Source organism: Varanus komodoensis, unplaced genomic scaffold (assembly GCF_004798865.1).
Source record: "Varanus komodoensis strain SLA01 unplaced genomic scaffold, ASM479886v1 scaffold31, whole genome shotgun sequence".
NCBI lineage: Eukaryota > Metazoa > Chordata > Lepidosauria > Squamata > Varanidae > Varanus > Varanus komodoensis.
This window is the reverse complement of record NW_025335780.1, coordinates 9,735,212-9,760,923: the sequence shown is the minus strand read 5'-3', so window position 1 is coordinate 9,760,923 and position 25,712 is coordinate 9,735,212. Positions and strand designations below refer to the sequence as shown.

The 25,712-nt window shown below is 45.8% G+C and overlaps 1 protein-coding gene across 1 annotated transcript in view; it reads left to right on the top strand.

Annotated features, from left to right (window-relative positions):
* GPC6 (glypican 6) overlaps nucleotides 1-25,712 on the top strand; it is an 850,059-nt gene that overhangs the window by 780,745 nt on the left and 43,602 nt on the right. The window contains exons 12-13 of the mRNA XM_044437764.1: nucleotides 1,063-1,193; nucleotides 5,051-5,210. Coding sequence (XP_044293699.1) covers nucleotides 1,063-1,193; nucleotides 5,051-5,210 — 291 coding nt within the window. The remainder of the gene's footprint in view (nucleotides 1-1,062; nucleotides 1,194-5,050; nucleotides 5,211-25,712) is intronic.

Sequence of the window (25,712 nt, the reverse complement as noted above, 5' to 3'; positions counted from 1 at the left end):
CTTCAGTGTTCCTGCCAAAGCCCATCCTGTATGATGCATACAGTTGAAATTTGTGTGTGTAATGCATAAAATGCTTTGCATATATACCTTTAAGACAGACAGTATGGAAAGGTCTAAGACATCTCCACGGGAGGCATTTACTGCTAATTCCTAACTCCTTCCTTCCTTCCTTTCTTTCAGGGGGGGGAGGGACAAGGAAAATGAGCTGCTAATGGGATGTCACATATGAGACCCTAGAAAATGGCTGTGCATTTGGGTGATCTTTTTATGCTGCTGCACAATGCCACTTTATGGTTGTGCAATGGAACATTAAGAAAGGCAGAGAAAGAAGACCCTGGCCAAAAAGAAAGGCACATGTCATAGAGTCATAGAATAGTAGCGTCAGAAGGGGCCATGAAGGCCATCGAGTCCAACCCCCTGCTGTTGCAGGACACCACGTTACACCATCCCACTCAGATGGCTGTCCAGGTTCTTTTTGAATGTCTCCAGTGTGGGAGAGCCCACCACCTCCCTGGGCAGCTGGTCCCACTGTGGTATTGCTCTGACAGTGAGGAAGCTTTTCCTGATGTCCCGCCTGAATCTGGGTTGTCACAGCTTGACTTGATTATTCTATGTCCTGCACTCTGGCACCAGCATGAAGAGATCTTGACCTTCCTCTTTGTGGCAGTCTTTGAGGTACTTGTAGAGGGATAAGATGTCAAGGAGCCAGTCTTCATCACACTGAGAGCTGGGAGCAGAAGCTTTGGGAAACTGGCCGTCTAAATGCTTCATGCAAAAAAGCTCAGCGCTGGGACATTGCTTCCTTTCAGGGTTGGGTACTGGATGCCACCTTTGGGTAACTGCTACCTCTGCATTTGATGTTCCCTGATGTTCCCTGTTCCTCCTTCCTGTTTGTGGCAAACTGTAGGGACCACGGCTCTTTTGCCAACTGGGCAACTGTGTATTCCATGCAGGATGCATCCGACTGAAGCAGAACCATCTGTGTCCAGGCACTTGGTGCTAAATCACGTGTGGCTCCCAGCAGCTTCTGATCTGATGGCAGGCTCCTTTGTCTTTTAACAGATGCTATGCTTTTGGTAGCAGACCGATTAGAGGGGCCATTCAACATCGAATCAGTGATGGATCCTATTGATGTCAAGATTTCTGAAGCCATCATGAACATGCAGGAAAACAGCATGCATGTAACAGCCAAGGTATGGGGCACGGCCTTGCTACAAAAGGCTCAACGAGTTGCAAAGGGTTGGACCCAGATTTGTGCTGGATCGGCTATGCAGACAGTGGCCTCCCTTGGCTCCTCTTTTCTGTGGCAGCCGCTCCAGGCCCCTGAAAGTGCTACACAGAGAATCGGGGGACACTGCTGAACGGCATGAGCTGCAGTGTGAGGGAGGGGGGTTCCCAAAATCAAGCAGAGGGGCCTTCTGCAAGGAGATGCCTTCTCCAGAAAAGCAGGTCCTGGCTCCAACCCAAATTACACTGTCATTGCTGGTCTCTTTACAAAAGCATTTATTTTGCCTGTGTGGTGTAGCATGGTTTTTAGCTTTGACATCCTGCGTATCGGGTAGAATGTGAGGATTTTGTTCAGTATGAGTTTTGATAAGGACCTTTTAAACATCGCAAATAAATGAGATTCAAATACTGAAGAAACTGAAGCTGACAGACTCATCCATCAAAGCCCAGGGCAAACAGTGCTCAGCATTTCAAGTCTGGGCTTGACTCTCTGGGTCTTCAATCAAGTTAGTGCTGGATTGTTGTCGTTTTTTTTCCATGGGTTGTCTGTGGTTAACAAGTTTGTTCAGACAACATAACCTATGGTTCAACAACAACTCAAGGTTAATTTGTTGTCTGAATTAGCAGTGTGTTAGGAAGCTGGTTTGGGCAGGGGCATGTGTCAGCTTCCTTGAATCGGCTCCCCAAGCACCAGCCGGCTTTCTCTCTGCCTTCAATCCATCTCCCCCTGCATATTCATGGGAACAGCCAGCAGGAAGTGAGTCCCAGGCAGTCTGTGAGGATGGTTTGCCTGCTGCACCGGTGGAGCTCTGCTTCCACCTGTGGGACCTGAAGGCTTTGTGTAGCCGGTGCAAAGGGTTACATCCTTTGTGCAAAGCATTTGCTCACATTGCTTTAAAAATTACGTACTTTGTGCAAAGCAACCACTGCGATTCCCAGACTCAATCTCAGCTTGGCTTGCTTCCTGGGCAGGGTGGAGCATGGGAAGGAAGTCTAGTGAGTGCAAGAGAGCTGGATTCCAGCTTGATCTCCACATCCCTAGTCTGAACACCCCCCCCCCCCCGTATCTTAGACACATTTCATTCAGGTCTCCTTTGTATCTCAAGTGGGAGCGCTGGAGCACAGCTGAGACAGCTTCGTTCCATTGTTCCAGACTCCCTGGCTCCAGCTTCCTGCTGATTCTCCACATTAATGAAAAAAGACAGACTTTTTGCTAGTTTGAAGTCAGGGGGCGGACATTCATACCAGTCTGAATCACAATCACAAATATCAAATATGGGACATGAATACGACCAATGCAAAAATACCATTACCTGATCCATGTATCACTATCTATCTAAAACCTATTTGTGGCATGAGAGAGTTACCTAGATCCTTGCATGCCTACCTTTCAATATATATGTGCAAAAAGGGCAAATCCGGTGTAAGGGCAAATCTGGCGTAAGTTTAGCCAGAAAAAGGACCTTAAATGAAGCGCATCCTTTGCCTAATTTTAAAGTCATCCGCAAGTGCAGCATTACGTTCTGCAGACTCTGACAGCACTATTTCATTCTGTCAAAGCTCTGTCTAGAATCTGACACATCAATAGATAGTATCAATGGGATCAATTTCCTCTTTTTAATTTGCAGCCTCCACTTAGTCTCACCCATCTGTAACGCCAGCCACATTGAAGCTATTATGACACAATCACCCTTGTAATATGTCAGCTTCTCCCGAGCCATTAACCATTGACCAAAAATGCCACCTTCCATTTGCATTGATCGGGGCTCTTTGGTGCACACTGCAATTCCAAAGCCTCGTCCCTGCCCTACAGCCTCTCTCTGCAGATGGGTCTCTGAAAAAGAGCTGTGCAATTGTTGATGCAACTAGTTCTCCACTGAACAGTGGCAGGAGCTATACAGATGGCAGGCTGGGTGGCTCATGGAATGGCTCTCATTCCCTTTTATTCAGCCAAGGAAACAGGCTGCTCCCCAGTGAGAGAAGAAGCCTTCCAGCCCAGGGCTCATCAGTGAAGTCCATTCATCTGCCAGTAGCTTGGTGATCATACAGAACAACCATGCCCTGCATGAGAGTTCATTGTCCCTCCTGTATTGCTACACTCGGGCTGGACTCTACTTCTGTGAGTGTTGTTTTTATTCACATCACCCACTCCAAGAGGTATATTTTCTCTCAAATCTGCGGACTGATGTGGAAAAGCAATCTTGTCAAAGCTATTTTGTCATCTGGAAAGCAAGGGAGTTTCCCAGTCTTGGCCCTGCGAAGGCCCAGAACAAACCTTAAGTATAAGTAGAAATGTGTAAGAAACCCCTTTTGGGGATGGGAATCCATCAGGCCCCGTGTGGTTGGCTCCCTGGACTCTGGTCTGCTTTGGCACAGCTCCGAGTCTGAGTTCCTGGCGAGGGCACCAAGAAACCAGCACCAAGAACGAAGCTCCCATGGATGCTGCACAAATAGCATCCTCCTTCCAGGCAGTGTGCAGCAACCTTTGTCTATGCTGCTGCAAAACCATGCACAACTTGGCTTCTGTGAGCATTCACAGACTTGCTCTCCGAGTGCCTCACTTTCCAGGACAGTGCTGAGCATGGGAGTAGCTCTGTGAATTCTAGAGGGATGGATTCTCCGGAGTTTTATGCATCTCTGGTATTGAATAGAGTAGGGATGCACCCTGTCAGAATTCATCCCTATAGCATTCACAGACTGGTTCTCTGCTAGGCCCAGTCCTGCAAAGCCAGCCAAGCCAAGTGGAAGTCTACAAAGCTCACAGACCCTTGGCTGCACAAGCGACAGCTGTCCCTGTCAGGTGCAGCTGCCCAAAGAGCAGCTACAAATCATGGAAGATGGAGCTGTGAGCGAGCACACCAGGCACCATTCCCAGCATGCAACTTTCCTCCCCACCTAGTGCTGATGGTGGCTCCCCATGAACGCTGGGCCCCCTCGCAAGGAACTCAGATCTGAGGCTGCTGCAAATCAGACCATAGTCCAGAAAGCCAAACCTGTAGAATCCAGTGGATTCCCGCCCCCAGATTGATTCCGTGAATATCCCTGATATCAAATAAGTGTCTTTTTCGCCTGAAGGCTGAACTCTATTTTGGAGAAGCTCTAGTGCCCAGTGTTGGGTGGGGTTCAGGGCAAAGAGGAAAGGGCAAAAATAGCAGCCTGCTTTTTCTTAAAGGTTGCCAGGAACCAAGCTTTAGGAATGAAATTTTACCTTTTCAGAACAGAAACATGCATTAAAGCTGGGAAACAACAAAACATTTAGTTGTCACCTTCTGGGAAACCCCAGAGGGCTAATCTAAAAGATTAGAAAAGTCAGGTTTTGCTTCCACACCTCAGGTTCTGAACCCCTACTCTAAATAGGCATACTGGGGTAAGCTGGAAGAAGGTTGGTAGTTCCTGACCAAACCCAAAAGAACAAAGCAAAGTGAAAATCCTCATATTCAAAATGGGGAGCCAGGTGGGCCTAGAAGTAGCCCGGGCTGGAAGTGTTGTTGAAAACAAAGGTATCCTTTAACCTCCAAAATGGCACCTATCCACTATTTTTTCACTCAGTCTGTGTTACTGCGTCTGTTAATGTACAGGCTGAAGACAGAAGTCACATCTTGAAGTTCCTCATGCAAAACTTGGTGGATGGACTTCAGCAAGTAAATCCACCAGCAGCACTAAATAGCAAGTCTGCACTTAACGAGAATGTCTTCAGGGATAAGGAAGACAATGCTGAGATATTTTCAGCGGTTTTATCCATGTTAAAACACTATCTGGGTTTAGAAGCTGATGGAATCCATTTTGAGTCAACCTCTAGTGTAACACAACATGGGTCTTGCAGGTTTTTCAAGGGTGTGGACAACCTAAACCAGCTCCAGGATTAAGAACTTCCCGCTCTGCTCCTGATACCTTTAACACCCGCTTTCGACCATATAACCCAGAAGAAAGACCAACAACAGCGGCAGGTACAAGCTTGGATAGACTGGTAAGTGATGTTCATGGTAATCATGGACTCAGGTATAATTAAAATGAAGGAATCTTGAAAGCTGGCCTTCTTTACATAGTGATGGTGTGAAGCTGCAAGGAAAAAAAAAGTGGAATAGTGCAATGAACAGCTGTTTTCCCTTAGGAAACAAGGAATAGTCAAGTAATTCAATCCTTTTGCATAATGATAAGGTAACAGTACTGGCAGGAATACTGGAAGGAACATGGATTATATCATTGCTGTTGTAGAAGTGCAGTCTCACTCAGATATTTATCACGGTGGGGACCCTCTGGCCCAGGGAGTCCAGTCCAGCATGCATGGGGTCCTAATCTGGTTCCCATTTCCCTTCTTCCAACCACAGATCCTTTTGTGATTGCCGGGAGGGGGGTGCATTTTTCCCCATTTTAAAAGGTCCAAATCCCTCCCCCAAGGCTTTGTTAGTGGCTATAAGAGTCCATATGGGCTCTTAATCACTATCTCTGTGGAGGTGAGTTTAATTTTGCCCTTGCCCACACTTCCTACTTATTTATTTAACTAATTTTCCCACTAAATGGGCCCAAGGGCCCTCGACAATCAAATAAAAACATACTACACCATGGCAGTAAAAACAAGCAGTTGCAAAGCAATAAGCAAAAGGCAATAAAATAAGCGAAAGTACACAGCTGAGGGCAATTGATTTAAAACCATCAAGATAAAATCAAAGATCGTACTCTAAAGATTGTAGCAAGGGCACCAAGTGAACTGCTTTTGGGAGGCTGCTCCACAGATCAGGCGCAACTACGGGGAAGGCCCCCCCTTCTATGAGCCGTCTTCCTGGAGCATGGCTCTTTCAGAAGGGCCTCTAAAACTGGTCTTGGGGGCTGGGTAGGTACATATGGGAGCAGGCGGTTCTTTAGGTGCCCTGGTCCCAAGCCATTTAGGGCTTTATCTGTTAGCTCAAGCACCTTAAATTGGGCCCGAAGCGCAACTCGTAGCCAATGAAGGTGATAAAGTATTGGAATCACATGGGTGTGTGTCCACGTGAGTGTGGCGCGCACGCACAGTCACACCACCCTGTTCTGTTCCAGTTGAAGTTTCTGGACTGCCTTCAAGGGCAGCCCCATGTAGAGTGCATTACAACAGCCCAGCTGAGAGAGTGGGTGAACATGGGATTAAAAATCATTAATCTTGTCTCATCTCCCCCTTAATCTTGGATTGTGTTTATTATTAAATAATATACCAGTTCTTACAGGCCAACAGTCCATCATGAGTTAATTCAGCTTCAAGGACCAGCAATGCCTTCTGGCTGCCATTATAAATATGTAAGCCCCCCGAGGGTGGCCATGGCTAGCCCCATCATTTGAACCCAGCGGCAGGGCTATTTTAGAGTCAAACCATGTTTTAGACAATAGACAATAGACCGTGTTTTATGGGGTCTGAATTAGGCTGAAGGGTTTCACTATGTACACAGTCAGAAGAGCAGTATTACAATAATGAAAGCTTGTTTGTATAATTTAAGGATCACCCCATGAAAAAGATCGGCTTTTTATCAAGCAGAAATACTGAAAATGATGTCAGAGTCTTACTGTGCACTGTTCACGCAACCTGGAGCGGAAGCGAGAGAGGTGGGTGGAGACCTTGGCCAGAGCCAAAGGCAAGGTTAGCAAGGACCAGACACCTTTCATGGCATAGCAGGATGAGGGATGCATGGGGGATTTTTCGGGAGCAGGAATTCACCGCATTCCCTGGCCCAGCTCCCTGGGGTCCTGGTCACTTTGCTGTGGCCAGCAGTCTGAGCTCCTGGCCAGCGTGCCCGGCATGCGCAGGACACCCTCTGGGAAGCAAGCCCCACATACTTGCTTGTGCGGAAAGCGTCACTCTGAGAGCCTTCACGGACTTCCTCTCAACTGGCTTTCCAAGACAGGGCAGTGCACACGAGGAAGCCCGTGCAGGCCAGAGAGGTGGATCCGGGGAGCCAAGGCTTGGCTGAGCACACGGCGAGCCTGAAAGCAGGACCTGGGCCACAGCGAAGCCGCCACTAGGGCCCACGACCCTGTGACCAAGCTGGCAGCACAGGGAGGCCTTTGCAGAGCCCTCCAGAGCTCCTCGCTGCACCGCAGGATGGCACAGGCTTCAGCCCTTACCAGTGCAGCCTTACAAGTACATCAGCAGGATGCACATTCATTTAAAGATGCTTCTGCTTCAGTGCATTGTTTGCAACAAGTTGCGTGTCCCTGTTCACAAGGCATCACGCTTAAAGGATCTCTGTCCCAGCACCCTCTGGATTTATGCACTTGCTGAAGTTTGCTGCCCCTGAAGGTGGTTTTGTCAAAGGCAGGGAGACTTCCATATTGACCTGCCGCAGTAGCATCAGGCCCACATTTGATTAATGTCCTGAAACATTTTCTGGGCTGGATAAAAATATTCATTTTTGCACCAAATATTTCCAAGGGCAGGACCACACAATTCAAGAGTGCACTGGCAGCTCAGTTTTTCATGGCACTCTTTTTAAAAATACACTTAACCAGCTCCAATAATTATATGCAGGTATCTAAAATATGCATAGATAGATTTACTTCTTTTAAAGCAGTCACAGCCACATGCGTAGAGCTCCCGGTCATCTACCATTTGGCTCTGGGTCTCTCAAGATCTTACAAGTCCGTATCTGCTTAGTTTCAGCAGTGCTACAACATCAGGTGCTCCCGCACTATTCACTGTGGGTGCAAACATGCATCTGAGTCTGGATGCAATCTAAGCTCACGGCACTGTTTTCAAGGGGATGAGCATCCGGCATATTTCTTGATGACAGATAGCTGGATGTCTTAGAAATAAAACCCGCTAATAAACTGCTATAGATGGCAATAACCTTTTACTGGTATACTTTGTTATGCCACCTGCTTCTGATATTTCAGAAAATTAATGCGCAGTGTTGCATGCAACAACACGAAGGTTGTGGATTTGGTGCATCTGGCAGAATATTAGGAATGCTCTGACCCCTTCACCGGCCTTAACCCAGTTTCTCTGTCGCCGGTCCTCACATACACCCATCCCATCCCATGGTTACCACTTGATGCGCATGAGTTACTGAACACTGTGAAGGTGCAAAATATTTTTATTGTGTCACAAAATTTAAGTAAACAAAACAAACTGGAACTTGTGCATTTATGCATGCGTATACTCACCCAAGTTAATACTTCGTGGAAGCACCTTCAGTTGCAGTTTCAGCTGCAAGACATTCTGGTTAAATCTCTGCCCGTTTTGCACATCCTGCAATATTTGCCTGTTCTTTCTGACAAATTTGCTCCAACTCTTTCGGCTTGGATGGGAACCATGGGTGAATAGCGATTTTCAAGTCTTGGCACAGATTCTCAATTGAAGCCTGAACTTTGGTAGTGCTTTGCACCTTTTCCCAGGGTCAAGTATCTCATCTTTATGAAAGTGGTAATAATGCCAATTAAATCCATATCGCTTCCAGGTTGTAACACAACAAAATGCAGAAAAGTCAAAAGGTTGAGTCCCTCCAGGTGAAACCACCCTGACCACCCATGGTTGGTTTGAGAGTTGTTTGACCTATGATGGATGTCATCCAAAACTGGCCCACTGAGCCTACGGTAAGTCCAGGGAAGAGGCAAGTGAGCTACAGTATCTGGCAAGAGCTGCCAAAGCTCCTCACGGCTCACCCAGGGCCCCCCAGGGCAGCCACTCCACCAAGCGCTCAAGCAGCAACAATCCCTGTTGTGGTCATGACCCCTTCTGCAGCCTCCATGGCTTCCTTCCTGCTTTTCCACCCCCTTCTTGGAGATCTCTGTGGCATTTACTGGAGCGGCAGCCTGTCAGCCTCTCCAAGAGGTCCACAGGACACACTGGAGCACCCGTTGCTCTTTTGTCATCATTTTTTTCTCCACCAGAAAGGTACATACACATTTTTTGTGTTTTTTCCCATTTTGCCAGTAACCCGGAGGTTGTACAAGTATCTGGCTCAGCTCACCAGTGTCCCGTGCAGTGCCTCTTGTCACACCATGAAATACATGAGTGTCCCTGTCAAGCACCTAGAGGCTTAGGAAAGGGTCAAAGAGGTGGACAGCAGTGAATGCTCTCCGGCCCACACTTAAAACCTGGAGAATCTTGCTGAAGGGGGGAAGGCACAGCTGCCACCCCCGTTCAGAAGCAAAGATCTCCTTGTGCCTTTGCTTTGGTCTTGACAGCTTGTCATTGGACAGCTGTCAATTGACAGCTGAACGAAATCTATTAGAACCATTGCTTTGTCAATCTCTACTTTGAAAGAAAGCACTATCTGGTACACGGAAGAACCCCTGGATGTCCTCCTCCTCATCCCCATTGTGTCTTGCAGCTGCCCCTTGCACTATCCCAGGCAACAGAGGTGGTGAGAAGGAGGCACAGAAGATGCCGCCAGTTCCTTGTTTGCTGGCTGGCTTTCTGCTTGTGAAGCAAACGAGTAGCAGCAATGATGCAAGAGAGGATGAGGACCACTAGCAGCTGGTGACAGTGGCGGTGAGGGAAGGAGCCCATGTCTTCTCCAAAGACTGTCAAAATTCTGGAGCCGACAGTGGCACGCACAGTACAGCCTGCTCTCCACAGGAGTTCCCAGTGGATGTGTGAGCACCAGCAGGAGGGTCTACTCGGTGCAGCCCCAGCCCCATCTCAGATGCTCCCTTCTCTAGCACATCTAGCATTTGCTCATGGTCATTGCAGGAAGTGACCAGGAGAGCAGTCCTCTCCCTCTGTCCTCTCCATGATGGGGAGATCTGAGTTCCAATGACAGGTAGGGCCATGCAGCTGATTTAGACGATTCCCACTATTTAGTATCTCTTTCCCCTGGTCATTAATAGGTTACTCATAAGATGAAATGGCGAGAGCAGAGTTTTGACAGATAGATGTGTTTCCGTCCACGAGAAAATGGAGCATGCCTACAACTCAAATAAGTAATCCTTTGCCTGTCACATTAAAGTGCAATCGCTTCAGCTCCCAATTAACTTCACAATACACTCATTTTTACAGCTCCGCTCATAATTAAATAAGCACTTATTGTTGTTAAGTGTCCGTATGCATAATGCATCTTCTGTTGCAAAAGTTTAATTAAGGAATTCACATTTCATATAAGTTGGGACGAAAAACTTGTTTTATAACTACATTAGACGTATGCAACAGTGTTTTAGTAATCAGTGCTTTCATTCCGCTCAGACACATACTTTTTTATTTTGACAAGATTCCCCTCTCGAGGAATCCTATTCAGGCTTTTCTATTGAAGGCAACTCCAGAAAGACTTTTTACATCCAAACGAAACTGTTGTAAGATGGCACACAAAAGCAGCTCTTGAATGTAATTGTGAGAGTTTTTTCTTCCTTTCTGTCTTTTTAAAACGTTTGCTAATTCAGCAGCTTACTGAAAGGGTTTGGATGGAAAGCATTACAGTGAGGATTGGTTTCAAATAAAACCAAACACTAAAAAAAATTGTAATGCATGCATGTCTTAGTTGTCTGGATGCACTAGGGTTGGGGACGGGCTGCCAATATAATTGGTTGCACTCGCCTGTTCATAGGGAGGAGGGGGAGGAGGGGGGGTGGTCACCTTGGGTCTTTTTGAAGAGCAAGGTGACTATTACTAACAACAACATTTATACTAAACGTTTGCAAGTTCAAAAAAACACATAAAAACCATGGAATCATTGAGTCTGAGGGCCTCTTCAAGGTTATCTAGTCCCACCTGCTGCCTCATGGAGGGAGTCCAGAGCTACAGTATCCCCGATAGACCACTGCCAGACCCGAAGACCTCCGGCAAAATGTTCACGTCTGCATCTTGCAGATGCACACGGATAATTCCACCCGACAAATTTCCCTTGGGAACACGTGTGCTCAGGAAAAAGTAGCTGTGCACTGTGGGTCAGTTCAAAATTACTACTATCTCCTACTCGTTTGAGACATGGAATGCTCAAACTATGCAAAAATGAAGGTTTTTAATTTAAAAAAAAAACCCTGCACTGCCATCTAGTCAAGGAAAGTTCTATGAAACAGGCATGTGCACAGCCATCCAACAGGGATGCAGAATTGCACCTGAATGCGCAACAGAACCCCTTTCAGTAGCACTGGATGCAACTGGGAGCGCCTCTTGTTTTAGGGATGCTGCTTGTTCCACAAGTAGCGCTGCATCGTTGGGTTGGATGCAGACTTAGTCACCGCTAGAGTCGATCCACTTACGTTCTTCATTGATTTCAGTATTTTAAGCATGACTTAGTCTGGATCCAGCCCGCTGATATAACAACAACTTCCTGGAGACATATCCAAGAACACAAGAAATTGTACTTAGCACAATCATGTAATACATTTCAGATATAAAGATGATTCTAAAAGGACACATTTTTCCCATTACATCTTTAAATAAACTGTGGCATGTGAACCTGAATCTTTCACATCTTTCTACCATGGAACGTTTGTTAAAATGTCTAAAGATGTTTTTCCTGTCCTACAGTAGTGGGAATTTGCCTTAACAATTTGAAAAACACTCTTGTGAGAGCAAAGTATAATACCATATTTGTATATTTTAGCCAGAGAGTGGTCTACTACACCAATTTACCTTCTTAAGACAGGCTGACAATGCGGGGAAATGTGATGCTTTGAAGCTGTGCTGTCCACTCATAGCTTGAATCTAGGATTAGTTGTACCAGAAGCAGAAAAACACACATTTTGGAGCAACTTGATTCTGTCTGCACTAAAGGTTTGCAGCAGCTGTGTTGGTGGCTGGTCCCGGGTGTCTGAAACATGAGCAAATCCGCATAAATAAGGCAATCTGTCCTGTGCAATCCCATTAGCTTGCATGACAAATTTAGCTTTATGTGACTGTGCCAGATACTTTTCAGCATTTCTGCAGAATGGTAGGGAAATGACCGAGCTTCCTACTTTACCATATGCTATAGCTTTTGGTGATTCCAATTTTTCTGCAGGAAATGTGTGTGTTGCTATGCCCATTTATTTATGATTCATTATTCCCCTTGGCAAATAAAGTGACATATTAAGGCATAATGCAATACTTTAAAGCCAATAATTAAAACAATTATCACTACAAATTGCTAGTCCAAAGAATAGCATATGCACTAGCAATATTAATTCAGTCCGTTTTTTTTTAAATTACCTGTGGTTGAGAAAAGCCTTCAGAAATAATAAAAGTCTTTACCTGTCCACAGAAATTGTAGAGGAAGGTTGCCTAAGAACAGCCTGGGCAGGGAATTTCAGGATGTAGGGGCCACCACTAAAGAAGCCCTGCTCTGCTTTCCAGCCAACTCCAGTACTGACTCTTAACCCTCTTGCCTGAGAGCAATCCCAAATTAATTCAGTTCTGTGGAGACGTGTATAGGATTGCAGTGTAAATGAAGGGAAAAGGAGCAGGGGACGTGAATAACTTCTTTTAGCTTAAGAACAGAACTCAGTTTCAGAAAAGTTCTCAGAGGCCACTTTCCCGTTTTATTTATGTATTTATTTATTAAAACATTTCTATGCCGCCCCATTCGCCGAAGCCTCTGGGCGGCTCACAACATTAAGTTAAAATACAAACATTAAGTTAAAACATTAACTTAACATAACATTAAGTTAAAATGTTTGTAAAATACAAACATTAAGTTAAAATACAAAAAATAATGTTGTGAGTGCCACTGAAGGGAAAGGGGAAAGGACCAAAAGTATCTCCCCACAACACACACTCTTATAATACCTTACATCTCTTAGTGCTAGCAAACTAAGCCATTCAGCCTTTAGAATGAGGAGGGCAAAGGTACTCAAAGCCAGGAAGGCATCCTGGGATGCATGGCTGGGAAAAGAGCAGTGGGACCCGGGAACAGTATGTGGCCTTCTGGGACTGGAGTGGGTCCCTAAGGTTCTCCCTCCCAAGCCTGGGAACACCCCACCCTTGGTCTGTAGAATTCTTTGATGGGAGGTGGCTATGGAGTCAGTCCTCCCTGGAGCTCAAAGGCAAGATCAGGCCAAGCTACATCTAGGGTTGTTTCCTGCTTCCTGCAGAAGTGGCAAGATGCTTCTGGGAATCCATAGGCCCAGTACGGAAGTGACAAACATTCCTCATGATCGTCCAGAGCCCTGGGTGTTTAGCACTAACGTAGCTCAGGACATGGAGGTTTGTAAACCTACTCTATCTATCTATCTATCTATCTATCTATCTATCTATCTATCTCCTGCTCTTTACAGGGTCTCAGGGCAGTCTGTGAGTCTGTGATCTCATGATGCCCCACTTTAATTTTATTTTAAATGCACACAAGAAATGTACAGGAACCTCCTTGTCTTACAACGCCACCAGCCTTGTTCTCCTGTCCACCCAGTGCAATTTCCATGCACTCATCTATGACGAGCTTCATGCATTATCCCTTGGAAATGGTAGCCTCCATTTCACTCTTGTCCATGAATTTCCCTAGCTCTGGTGGGTGTGCTTTGCCCATTGTGTCTGCTTATGACTGGCCACAGTCACAATAACCATCTCTGTTCTTTTGCCTGTGTTCTTCATAGAATCAAAGAATCATAGAATTGTAGAGTTGGAAGGGACCAAGAAGACCATCAGGTCCAAGCCCCTGCTGTTGCAGGACACCATGTCACACCACCCCACTAGGATGGCTGTCCTGGTTCTTTTTGAATGCTTCTAGTGTGGGAGAGCCCACCACCTCCCTGGGCAGCTGGTCCCACGGTCGTATTGCTCTGATATTGAGGAAGCTTTTTCTTTTCTTATGGCAATTCAAGCTCCCAACAATATGCATTGCTAACACCCAGACGAGTCACAATGAACAAATGAACTTCCTGAGGCTCCCAGTCCAACCAAAATCAGGGCAGGGCATGTCCTGAAAAGCCCAGGAAGCCAAGCAGATCTGGATTGTGTCAGTGCCTAGATCCTGGGAACCCTAAATACACCACCTTGACTTCCATTATGTAAAAAAGGAAGGCTATACATCTAGCACTTTAAAAGAAAAGTTATCAGCTATCAAATGTAGTGCACAACACACCCACTTTTTAAAACCAGGTCATTATTAACATGTTACACTTCAATGGAGAAATATATTTACCACATGACTAATTAGTAAAGAGTCATCCTTAAGTAGCAACACAGGACAATCTGAACTGGTCTCTGTGAGCAAGAACTTTGTATTTTTTTGGTATTACTTGAAGCCGTAGCAAACAACAACAAATCAATTGCAACTGAGCTGTCATGCTTATGTTAGGAGGTTAACGTAAGCATAAAAGCTTTGGAGGAAAACTGCCTTTGAGGTCTCCTAATAATATATTATGAAATTGTTTTATATTGATTTATTTTAACACAGTCCCATACAAAGCGATCTGGAGTGTTTAAAATGAAGTGAGAGACATCTCTGACATCATCAAAGCATCAGCCTTTTCCAAAATGTCACTTAAGCTATCCAAGAAGTGTGTGTGTGTTTGTGTCCACTAGTGTTTGTCCAAAACAGCCTGATGTGCATATGGAGGACAAAATATTCAGACACACTGGTGCCCTTTAACTGAATTCTGAGTTTCCAAAAAATCTTGTATCTCCTGTATGAATTATATGCCTCAACTTTATTTCCATTAAGGTGTTCTCCCAGTGTTTCTTTTCTAAAAGTCTATCTCCTTTTGTAATGCAAAAAAATATTTGAGGAACTCCGTGGGATCAGAGAAGCAAAAAAGAGAGGCAAAAATAAAGTTCATTTAGGGTGTGATCCTTCTGAGATGAAGATGAGCCTCTGAACTCGGAGAAGAGGGGGAGCTGTGGAGGAGGTAGTGAAGTCCGCACTGCATTTTGCTAGTGGACGCTTCCTGGCTGTTCCGGAGCCCTTTCCTCCCCACTCCCTCCTCTCGAGGTGACATTCTCAAAGTTATGTTCTTAAAATAAAATATAAAGGGGGGTGTTTAAAAGTGGTTAAAGGACAACTGGATATGTGTGTGTTGTCAGTCATGCCATTCACACTTAAATGAATGCCATTCTCAGAGGTTTGCTGATGCATTATCTTTTTTTGCAGCTATCTGCTTTTATATCTTAACTTTGTCTTGGGTTCTTTTTTTCTTCCCCTTCTGCTTCCCAGAGGACTATCTGGAAGACAATGCAACACGGTGTAAGCTCTGGTATTCTTATTCCTGACTTTCATATCCATTCGCTTGTTTCTGATTGTGCCGTGCAAACTGCATCTAGTGTTGTTCTCTTCTTTCCCCTTCCAAAGTTCCACCCTTAGACTATCTGAGTGCCTTGCAGGATGGGAGGAGCACGCGGGCCACCTCCGACTCCACACTCCCCCTACCCTGCATGGAATCCCCACAATCCTTTGGGTGTGGCATCCAAACTGGATTGGGGCCTTACTATAGGATTGGTTTTTTAAACCACCAGGGAAGGGAATATCAGAAGTGCTTGTGAAATTCTGTGCCTTGGGTGCCTAAAAATTTTGCTAGACCTGGCTCTCTGCACGTCAAGACCTGGGCTGCTTTGGTCCAATGGTCAGAACCAGAAGCCCACTTAGTATTCACAGGATCAGGCCCAGGCCCTGCTGGAGCTCTCAGCCTCCTGGGAACACCTGCTGGGAGCCCTCGGGAAGAGCTAGATAAATGTAAACTCTTCCCTCCAGATCTTGCCTCAGCATCACAGGTGTCCCTGTTTACCGTACTGCCTGCATCCTTCCTGGCCCCTGTTGTGTATCCTGCCTTGCTGTATTGCCTCAGCAACGCAGGCTTTCCTGCATCTTGCCTGATATTTGCTGCGTTTCTTGTCCAGTTATCCTGCCTCAGGGTAGCTGCATCTCTGTTGTCTTCCTAGTCAGAAGAAGGTTCTTCTTGACTCGTTCATGACCATGTCCTTGCCTTGCCCTGATATGTACTTCTGGTTCCTGACCCTGGCCTGTTTTGTGACTACAGTTTGGGCTTGCTATAGACTACAGTTTGGACTTGCACTTGACTTTGGACTCTGCCTTGCCTCAGGTTGGGTTGCCCTGTTCTCAGTGCCTCCTGCTGCCCACATCCTGGCCCCTGTCGATGGACTTTGACCAGGGGAGGGGGCATTTGCTGCTGCTCCTTGGTTAGTAAAATAGTTTTGGATGGTCCGGCCTCCATTCAGTCCAGGGACATCCTCTCTGAATTTGATTCCACCCACTCAGGAAACTGAGTGGACTGGCCAGTCTTCTATGAGGGTGTTATTGTATTGCATTTCTGCACCTTACTGGAAGGAGACAAGACTGGATTATACTGAGCTGAAATTGGCTACCCCTCTCTGAGTGAGATCTTTGAACTCTCAGGTTTTTCCATTCTTTAATTAATGTTAAGTACTTTTTCACAGCATATTGCCAGTGATCTCTCACAGAACGCTGATGTGCTCCTCCTGCACGGTTTGCAAAGTACTGATTTGGACAAAGGAGTGAGATAGCCATCGTGCAAAGGCCCCATGGCTCCTGAAATGCTGCAGAGGCATCTGGTTAGGCCCGGCAGGAGGCAGGATGTGAGGCAGGGGGGATTGGTCCAATCCATCAGAGCTCTTTTATGTACTTATGAGTTAAATGTTTCTTCTGGAATAAAGCTTTACTAGGCAAAACACAGTTTGTCACATGTAAGAATCGGCCACCTGGTCCAGAAATCGCGTGTGCTCCTAGACAGCAGGTTCCTAGCTAGTGATCAGAACACATTGTGAAGGTATTCTATCTTTCTTACTTAATAATTTTTTCACTGTAATAAAAAAGACAGGAGAAGTGGGGCAGAGGGAGAGCTATAAGTGGAAGAAGACACCACCTGGGCCCCTGTGAAATTCTGCGAACAAGGTTAGGCAATTGCACAATAAGCGCATCCTATTTTCATGTTCTTCCCCCTCTTGGTCTTCTAGGATCACTTTCTGGCATCAAGCACCTGTCAGATGTATAATTTTAAAATAAGCATTAGCATCTCCATTTTTCTAGATGCTACTGTTTAGCAATGGAACTTACTGCTGAGTAGACATGCTTTGAAGTGCACTGTAAATGAGCTGGAAAGAAAAAGACTTAAAATGTTGTGCCCACTTATTTGGGAGTAAGTCTCTGAATTCAATGGGATGTCCTTCCAAATACACAAGATTACATAAGATTGTACTGCAAATGAAGCAAGGCTAACCTGCAGCTAGACCACAAAAGTATCATTTCCAATTGTGATCAGGAGAAGAGATAATTTAGCTGGAGAGATGCAAGATTCAGTAAGGTTCAAAAGGTCCACACCTGGTTAGATGCAACTTATTACAGCAAGTAGTAATTGGTTAGGGAGTAAAATATTGATCTTAATTTGAATACATCAGAATAACTATAGCAATGTAATCAACATACCACTTTTTAAGCTGTGAGATTTATGTCTTTGTCTTCTATAGTGAGAACATATTCCTGTTTACTTGATTGCAGCGAAACTTATATTTCTTTGCCTGTTAGTCAATATTTAGACCCTTTTTTACATGAGGCTATTAATCAGCTGCTGTATCTACTTTCAGTTTTGTCATAGAATTGAGATTCAAACACTATGCAAAGAACATTTGCTTTCTTGCTTCAAAACCTCTAGGTGGCACTCTGGTAAAGCAGAAGAGTACAAATACATAAGACGAAATTGTGATCTCTTTCATTTTCATAATAAAATGCAACATTTTCCTTCTAACACAGGTCACTCAAAGTGTTTGTTACACATTGAAGTGAAACAGAAGGATTACAATGACCTCTAAAGAACTCATAATAACTATGAGCAGGAGATGATGAGCATATAATACATTTAACATGGCAGACAGCCCACTGCGGAGCCATCTAAAGCACTTAATCCATCTATTGCAGTCACAATCCGATGCATTTGGTCACATGCAGCTGGCTTGGCAGCAGTGGCCTTCCTTGTTTCCTTTATCCCATAGCAACTTCTCCAGCCCCCGAAAAATGCTTCACCCTGCTGAGTGGGTAAGAACAAAGAAAGTAGAGCCAGACCCTTGGTCTTCAAGCCCAGTTCTGTCAACACAGACTGGCAGCAACTCCCAGGTGCGGATATTTCCTACCCTTCCGGAGAAGCCAGTGGCTGCTCCTGATGTTCTTCCGCACGTCTCCACCTGTATGGGTCCTCTGGTAGGAGGGCTGGGCCATTGCCATGCTTGGAGCCTTCCTCCCACAGAGGGGAGATCCTGAATCCAGTCCAAGGCATGCTAAGAAAGTCAAATGCCACCCAAGCCAAAAGCAAAACAGAGGAAAAACCACTGATAACAGAAAGCTAAAAGGAATCACCACAGGTGAGGCTTCTGACTTGCACACACTGAGAGGATATGGGCAATGACCAGCCCAGAAGGTGCGTGATTGCTCAGTTCTTGGGGAAATATGCCCTGAGACACCAGGAGAGGCTGAAGCCTTCTCTCTGGTTTGGATCAGAGAGATTCAAAGCAAAAGTACTTGTTGCACAGAAATACTAACAGGAACCTTTATTATCTTGCATGCAAGAGGTTAGACTATTAAAAGATAATAACCAAGAATACTGTGAAATCTAACAGTCTTTACACACTTTTGGCATGTCTTCTTTTACCTTAACTGATGAAAAGCAGTTGGCAGGAAAAGATGCTACAGGCGAGGAGAAATGCTTTTTTTTTCATATGTTGGAAATACATAGATAAATGTATGAACAAAATATGTGAGCATTCCTTGACAGACCAAGCAATCCTACATGGGGAAGGTCTTGATTAAGCCATGCTAACTCATTCTGGCCATGGTAAGTGGAAGGTGAGGAGAAGTTTGTTTTCCACATTTTTCTTCTGAGAGATCTAGGCTTTTTAAAATTCACCTCCCATTGAAAGCACTGGTGGGAACAACCATATCATCCCTCATCTGCATTCAAAAGTGGTACATTCCAGGGAAGGCTGCACCACATTTTGTCTTTTGCTTTCCTGGAAGCTTGAATTGGCTCTGCAACTCATCTTGTTGGGATACTGCAACAATAGCAATTGCATTACAGCTGTGCTTTTGTTTAGCCTCTTTGTACAGAGAAAAATGGAGGCTGTGATTTCCCACAGAAGGCAGTGAAAGCAGAGAACAGTTCTGATGATTCACACCAAGTTGAGGACGCACCATCTCATTTGACAATGTGGAGGCAGATAGTGTCAAAGCATTCCAAGAAGTCGCTTGAGAATGCTAAGTGCAATTAAATCTCTTTGCTGCAGTCAGAATGTATTGGAGACAAAGCAGGCCAGAGTTGCAAATGGAAAAGCCCAGTTCAGCTGTTCGCCTGATGCAAGTTTTCCCAAGTCATTTTCAGCTTTTTGGTTTGAGCAGATGTACTGCTCGAGCAGTCATAACAGAAACGTGTTGCTGAGGATTTCGCCTTTGACAGACACAGTCATAACAGAAAGTCGGTTTACAGCAGATGAAAAGAGATTTCCCAAGCCAAACGTATAACCCCTAATACATTTCTCTTTGGCTCTTAATGGACATTTGACACTTTATGGACTTCTATGGATCGTGCTAATGCTGAGAGGAAAAAGTAGGATACTAAAATGAAAGGGATTTATTTACTGTTGCTCCCAAACTTGCACTCTCAGCAAACCTTCAGGGAATCAGCAATTGGAAAGCAGATAATGGTGTGCATGCAGTCAGTGCTGAATTCATGAAGATCTTCTGCCTTTCACTGATGGGTGGGAGTTTTGTTTACCACTTTCCTAACAAAAGGCATTCAACAAAAGAACAGAAATGCAAGGTGAGGACGTTGCCTTCTCTCCACATTAACCGCACTGGCCCTGGGCTTTCTGGGCTCCCGGGCAGAATAGAAGTGGACATTTCTCCCTTACTCACTCTGTCAATAGCAGCTGCTCCACCTTGTTGCACCCAGGCAGCCTCTAGCATCTCTTCTTCTCTCCCCAGGAGCACCACTGCTGGTTTCAGTAAGCCAGAGGAGGACTGTTCATTGCAGGTGCACAAGTGACAACCTGTGAGGAAGTGAAGGAGGAACAGCAGAAGCTTTCACACAGAAACATAGAAACAGAGCGAGTCAGGAGGAGAGCCATCTAGTGTGACCCCTGGCTCCAGCCGGCTCCACTCACAACATGCCCACCATGTGCATGTCTAACCTATCCTTGAACACCCTCACCGATGGGGCCTCAATGACCTCCTGTGGAAGCCCATTCCATACCCTCGGGGTCCTAACTGTCAGGAAATACTTCCTGGCATCCTTGGTTCCCTGAGCTTCACTCCATTGGAGTGCATCCTGCCCTTCTCTGCAGGGGAGAACAGATCCTACCCACCTCCATGTGACACCCCCTCACATACCTGTGTCGCCAACAGATCCCCTCTTCTCCAGGCTGAAGAGACCCAGTTCCCTCAGTCTCGCCTCATACAGCTTCCCCGCAAACCAGCCACCAGCCTTGTGGCCCTACACTGCACTGACTCCAACCTGGCTATATCCTTCGTGTAACAAGGGGCCCAAAACTGAGCACAATACTCCAGTTGTGGGAGCACCAGAGTCATCTAGAGTGGTAGTACCTCTCTCGATCTAGAAGAGATCTTCTGGCTATGCACGCACTCACCTGTCTGTCCCCCTCCTCCTGGCTCATTTCTCATTGGGCTGAACAAGCAGTGTGCACAGAAGGGCTTGGAGAGGACAGCTCTCTAGAGAAATGGCTGCGCAGTCCATTGCGGTCATTGCTGCATTACTAAACCATTAACCAAGCACACGGTTCTCTTGTGTTTGGCCAGTATGGCACCTGAAGGCACCATGTTGTTCCACTGCTGGCTGAGCATTCACTGAAGATGCCCTTAGGAGACTGCTGCTCATCAGCTTGACCTATGGAGTTCTTCAAACCTTTGCTCTGTCCCTTGAGATTTTTAAGATCTCACATGAGACCACATGATGGGCCATCAAGGTGTGGGATTTGGATTCATTGATATGTTGATATTATCCAGATCTAGCTCTCTCTTTCAACTGATGCCGAGGACACCATGGAAGTTTGGAACCATGTCTGGGTGCAGTGAGGGACTGGCTTGGGGGTAAATGGCTGAGGCTCAAGCCAAACAAGATGGAGGTCCTATTGGTCAGCAGACATCAGCTCAGTATTGACAGCTTCCACTTAGCAGTGACAGCTTTCCCTCTACAGGATAACCTTCATTAGGATCCTTAACTTCCCTAGGCTGGAAGGGAAGGCTTCCTTCTCCATGCTAGGAAATGAGAGGTAGCTCCTCCAGCCTGCAGAAGTCGGTAGTTTTTCTCTAAGTAATAATATGATTTTTCTGGGAGGGAAATCAGAGAATACGGAGGTCTGTTTGTTTCTCTAGCATACTGTACTCGTATTCTCCGTTTTTTCCCTTAAGAATGTTATTGGGTGAGAAACCAGGGGATCCAGCAGAGCAGAGCAACAAAGACTTAGCCTCTGTGATCTGTGGTTTCACTTTCAATTTTATTATTGAGAATGGAAACAGAGCTGGGTGGGCTACAGCAGTGTGTGCTCATCATCTGTCTGCCTGGGGAGAGAGAGAGAGACCCTCACGTACAAAAGGAGAACTGGAAAGGTGTGGCTGACTAGGGCACCTGTGGGCCACAGGGGAGAGCCCTGAGGGCCACCCACCCATCTTTTAGGGAGCTTGCAGCCCCATGCCGAGCAGACTGAAAGCCACCTCTCAGAGTTGATATACAACCTGCCCCCACACATCCATCCTGCTGAGATGGAATTTCAGCATATTGGCTCTCATCCAGCCCATTACTCATTCTAGACACTGCTTCAGCAATTCTACTTCCTCGCCTAAATCTAATGAAAGAGAGAGAGAGAGATTGCTGGGTGTCTTCAGCATGCTAATGGGACTTCACTCCAAACCCCTAAATGTTTTCTCCCAGCACTTTCACAGAAATGTTCTAAAGCACAGGGGGCAAGACAGAACCCCGTGGAACTGCACAGCATAAATGCCTTGGGGTCCAGATGTCCTCTCTCAGCCCACCTTCTGGAACTAGACCACCTGGTAGGAATGGAGCTGCTGTGCCCCTGTGCCTCCAGTTTCCAACCCAGAAAACCTATCCAGAAGGATACAATAGTTGATAGAATTGAAAACCAGGAGAATTAGCAGAGTGGTGCTCGCCACACCCCATTCCTCCTACTATAGTCCGTCCACCTGGCTCTTTACCAAAACCTGGCCTGAAACCAGGTTGCAGTGGATTTAGATAATCCGTCTCATCCTTCCATGATGCTTCCTTCTTTAAAATACTCAGCTAGCATCTCCATCAGCAGAGCTTTTCATATGATTCATAAACATAAGCAGCATGAGTTGGCATTGCAAAGACACTTTTATGCTTATGAAGCTGAATTATGTTCCAGCTTATAGGTGGTGGAGCTTTTGACACTGATCTCAAAAAAAGCAGGATTGGGGTTAATCTACTGTTTAACTGGTTCCGGAATTGACTGAAGGTAAAGGGAAAATGTGCTACCCACACACCAAACATGAGCTTTCCTCAATGGCAATCTTGCGCATCATCGCTCCTGCATCAGCCTCCTTGAAATCAGTGGGATTTGCCTGAGTGCAAAACGGATGACAGAAATTGTCGTTGGGAGTACTGTGGAGAAAGCCAAATGCAAGGGCTCTCACTCGGGTGCAAGCTGGCAGTTCTTCTTCATAAATGAAACATGGATGATGGATAGGTTATGTTTCTCAGTATGCAAATTTTAGTTTTATGTCAGCAGATTTGGCACTGGTCTCTACGAAGCCAGTAGCTTAAGAAAGATGGTGTGTTAAACCTTAAATAGCAATGTTATTAAAGTCTGGTGGTATACAAGCAGCAGGCTTTATCCTGTGTTTCTTACAAGGGCATCAATTTATGCAAAACCACTAGCTTAAGAAACCAGGACGTGGAAGCTTTAATTAGAGCCAAGTGACAGGATGCAGAACAGCCCTTTCTCTGCACTATTTTCCATGACAGGTTTGTGTGAAAATGAGATGGGGCAGACACACTCTAAGACAGAAGGCATCAAACTTCTTTTGAAAGTTTTGGAGAAAGTTCCAGGGATTGTATTCCAACAGTGGACATGGCTGAAGACAAGAAGTGGGGGCGAAGATTCAGCATATTTTAGGCTAAAGCTCTTTCTGCTGCTAATTGTTTCTTAGAGAAAGCACGTCAACCCTCATGATGAAAATAAACTTTCACAAGAGTTGGGAAACCACCAAAGCATTGGTGATTGGTGGAAAGGAGATGTGACCAGAGAAAAGGAGTATGAACATCTGGAGAACCTGAGATGACTGGCTTTGGACCCACGAGCTGAGGTTCAGCAGCGCTGTACTAAACCCAAGCCCCTGTTCTTTTACTGCAGCAGGCCTCATGTTTTGGGGGCGGGATCCAGCCAATGTCAGCACCGTTCAGGTCCCATTGATTTAAATGGAGAATTAAGCCTGTGCTTCCATCTCATCCACTGAAATCAATGGGTGTTTTGAAATGTGGCTGGACTGTGCCACGTGTCCACGCCATGAATGTAACTTTTCAGTGGAAGCATTAAAAAAGCAAGCATAGGTTTTACATTTTCTGAAAGAGTCAGCATATTTTCTGCGGGGAAATTGCATTTCACCTCAGGCCGTTGTGGCACAGAAATTCTTAGGCTGTGGGACTACACTGGCATATATAACATGGGCAGAAATGCAGGCTGATAAAGGATAATGAAGAAAATGCATTTACTGCTGTCATTTAAATGTCATTTTGCTTTAGACAATATATTTACAGCAATGAGCCATTTTGATGTTTCATATTGTAAACGCTGCTCCTTTTATGACTTCCATGTCATGTTTGCTTAGTCAAACCAATTTTTCTGCTCCACTCCATTTTATAGGGTCAGCCTAGTCTGAGAAAAATCAAATTTCTCTGCCTCCCTTTCATACATCATCATTTAGGATCATCAATGATTCCTGTTCAGGAACCTGGACTTGTTTTCGACTACAATATTCTGTTTATTGCTGGCTGATGATTTGTGAAGGAGAAGAGAGCTTGGATGGATTCTCCTCCCCTTCCTAGGCCTTTTGCAGGCAGGGGATACACAAGGCAATGATCCGTGTCTGTAAAACAGCTTTATCCTGTAGAATTCATATTCAAGGAAGCAAAGCCTTCTCTCGGGTTGCCACCTAAAATCAGAACTAGAAATACTGGAAGCACCATTGGATAGAGTCAACCATTGGTCTGTCCAGTTCAAAATTCTTATGATGAACAGGACACTGGCTGTCCAGGATTTCAGACAGGAGACTTTCCACAGCCTGGAGAATCTGGGGTTCAAAGCTGGGACATCCTACACGCAACGCATGTGCTCCACCATGGAGCCTTCCTTAAAGCACTTCTGAGCGTAGGTGGCCTGGGCATGTTCTCCAAGTTTCAACGCTCTCCAGGCATTCAGATTTCCAAACCTGTGGAAGAGGTGGAGATAGAGACTTTGGCCCTGCCCTTTCCGTCCCATGCTGGTGGGGAGGGTCTGCAGTGAAGGGGCACCAGCATCTGTGTGAATGCCGTTACAGTCCTGCACATGATTGGGAACCCCATTTGCCCAAATTTCCCAAATGCACAAAGGACTGTAACTGCATTCAGCTGACCATAGTTCCACTTCCTCTGCAGACCTTCCCTATCCACACACAGACTCACTACAGCCAGTTGCGCGTGCATTTGTGAGAGTTGTCTCTGAGCCAGTTTCCAGGACTGGTTCAGAAAAGGTCACTGTGTGTATGATTCTGGCACAGGTGCTGCCTGCTGTTCCACTGAGCAAGACAAGGAGAGTCTGGGATAGCAGAGTGATCTGGCTGTGGCACCACTGGGTTGTTTCATACCCGCTTCCTAGACCTGCTATCACCACCGCTCTGGACTCTGGCCCTACAGGGATGCGGGGCGGCGGGGGGAGGGTTGTTCTTAATCAAATCAGACAGCTCAGGCCCAGCACTAAGCTTCTGTCATGTCTCACTGATAATACAACCATATGTCAAGTGGATCTCACATCGATACCACCAAAATACCTTCTTCTGAAGTTGCATAGCGCTAGCCTATGTGCTTGGTGGATCCCTTTCAGACAGCACTCAGGCCACCTTTCGGCATGGAAACAACTTGGTCACCTTCTGCGATGACCCGTGTCATGAAAAAGATGGGGGAGTGTGGATCTCCTGTTGGTTCTCCTTGATTCCTTGGCAGCTTTCAGTACCACTGGCCATGGTATCTTTCTGAGGAGACAGTCTGAGCTGAGAGTGAGGGCTACTGCACTGCAGTGGTTCTGCTTCTGTTGGATGGCCAACTCCAGCTTGGGAGCTGCTTGCCCCAGAGGATTCGCCAAGGTAGAGTTCTGCAGGTGTCATTTTATCCTTTTTAAGATCTGTGTGAAATGACTTAGTGGGATCATCTGGAGGTTTACATTGTGTCACCATCAGGATGTTGATGACCCACAGCTCTATTTCTCATATTCATCAGATGAGGCTGAACTAGTGCTGGCTGCCACAATGCACTGGTTGAGAGCTAATAAACTGAAGCTCTATCCAGGCAAGACTGAGATGCTGTTGGTGGGTGATCACCCTATCATTACTGCCTAGAGATAG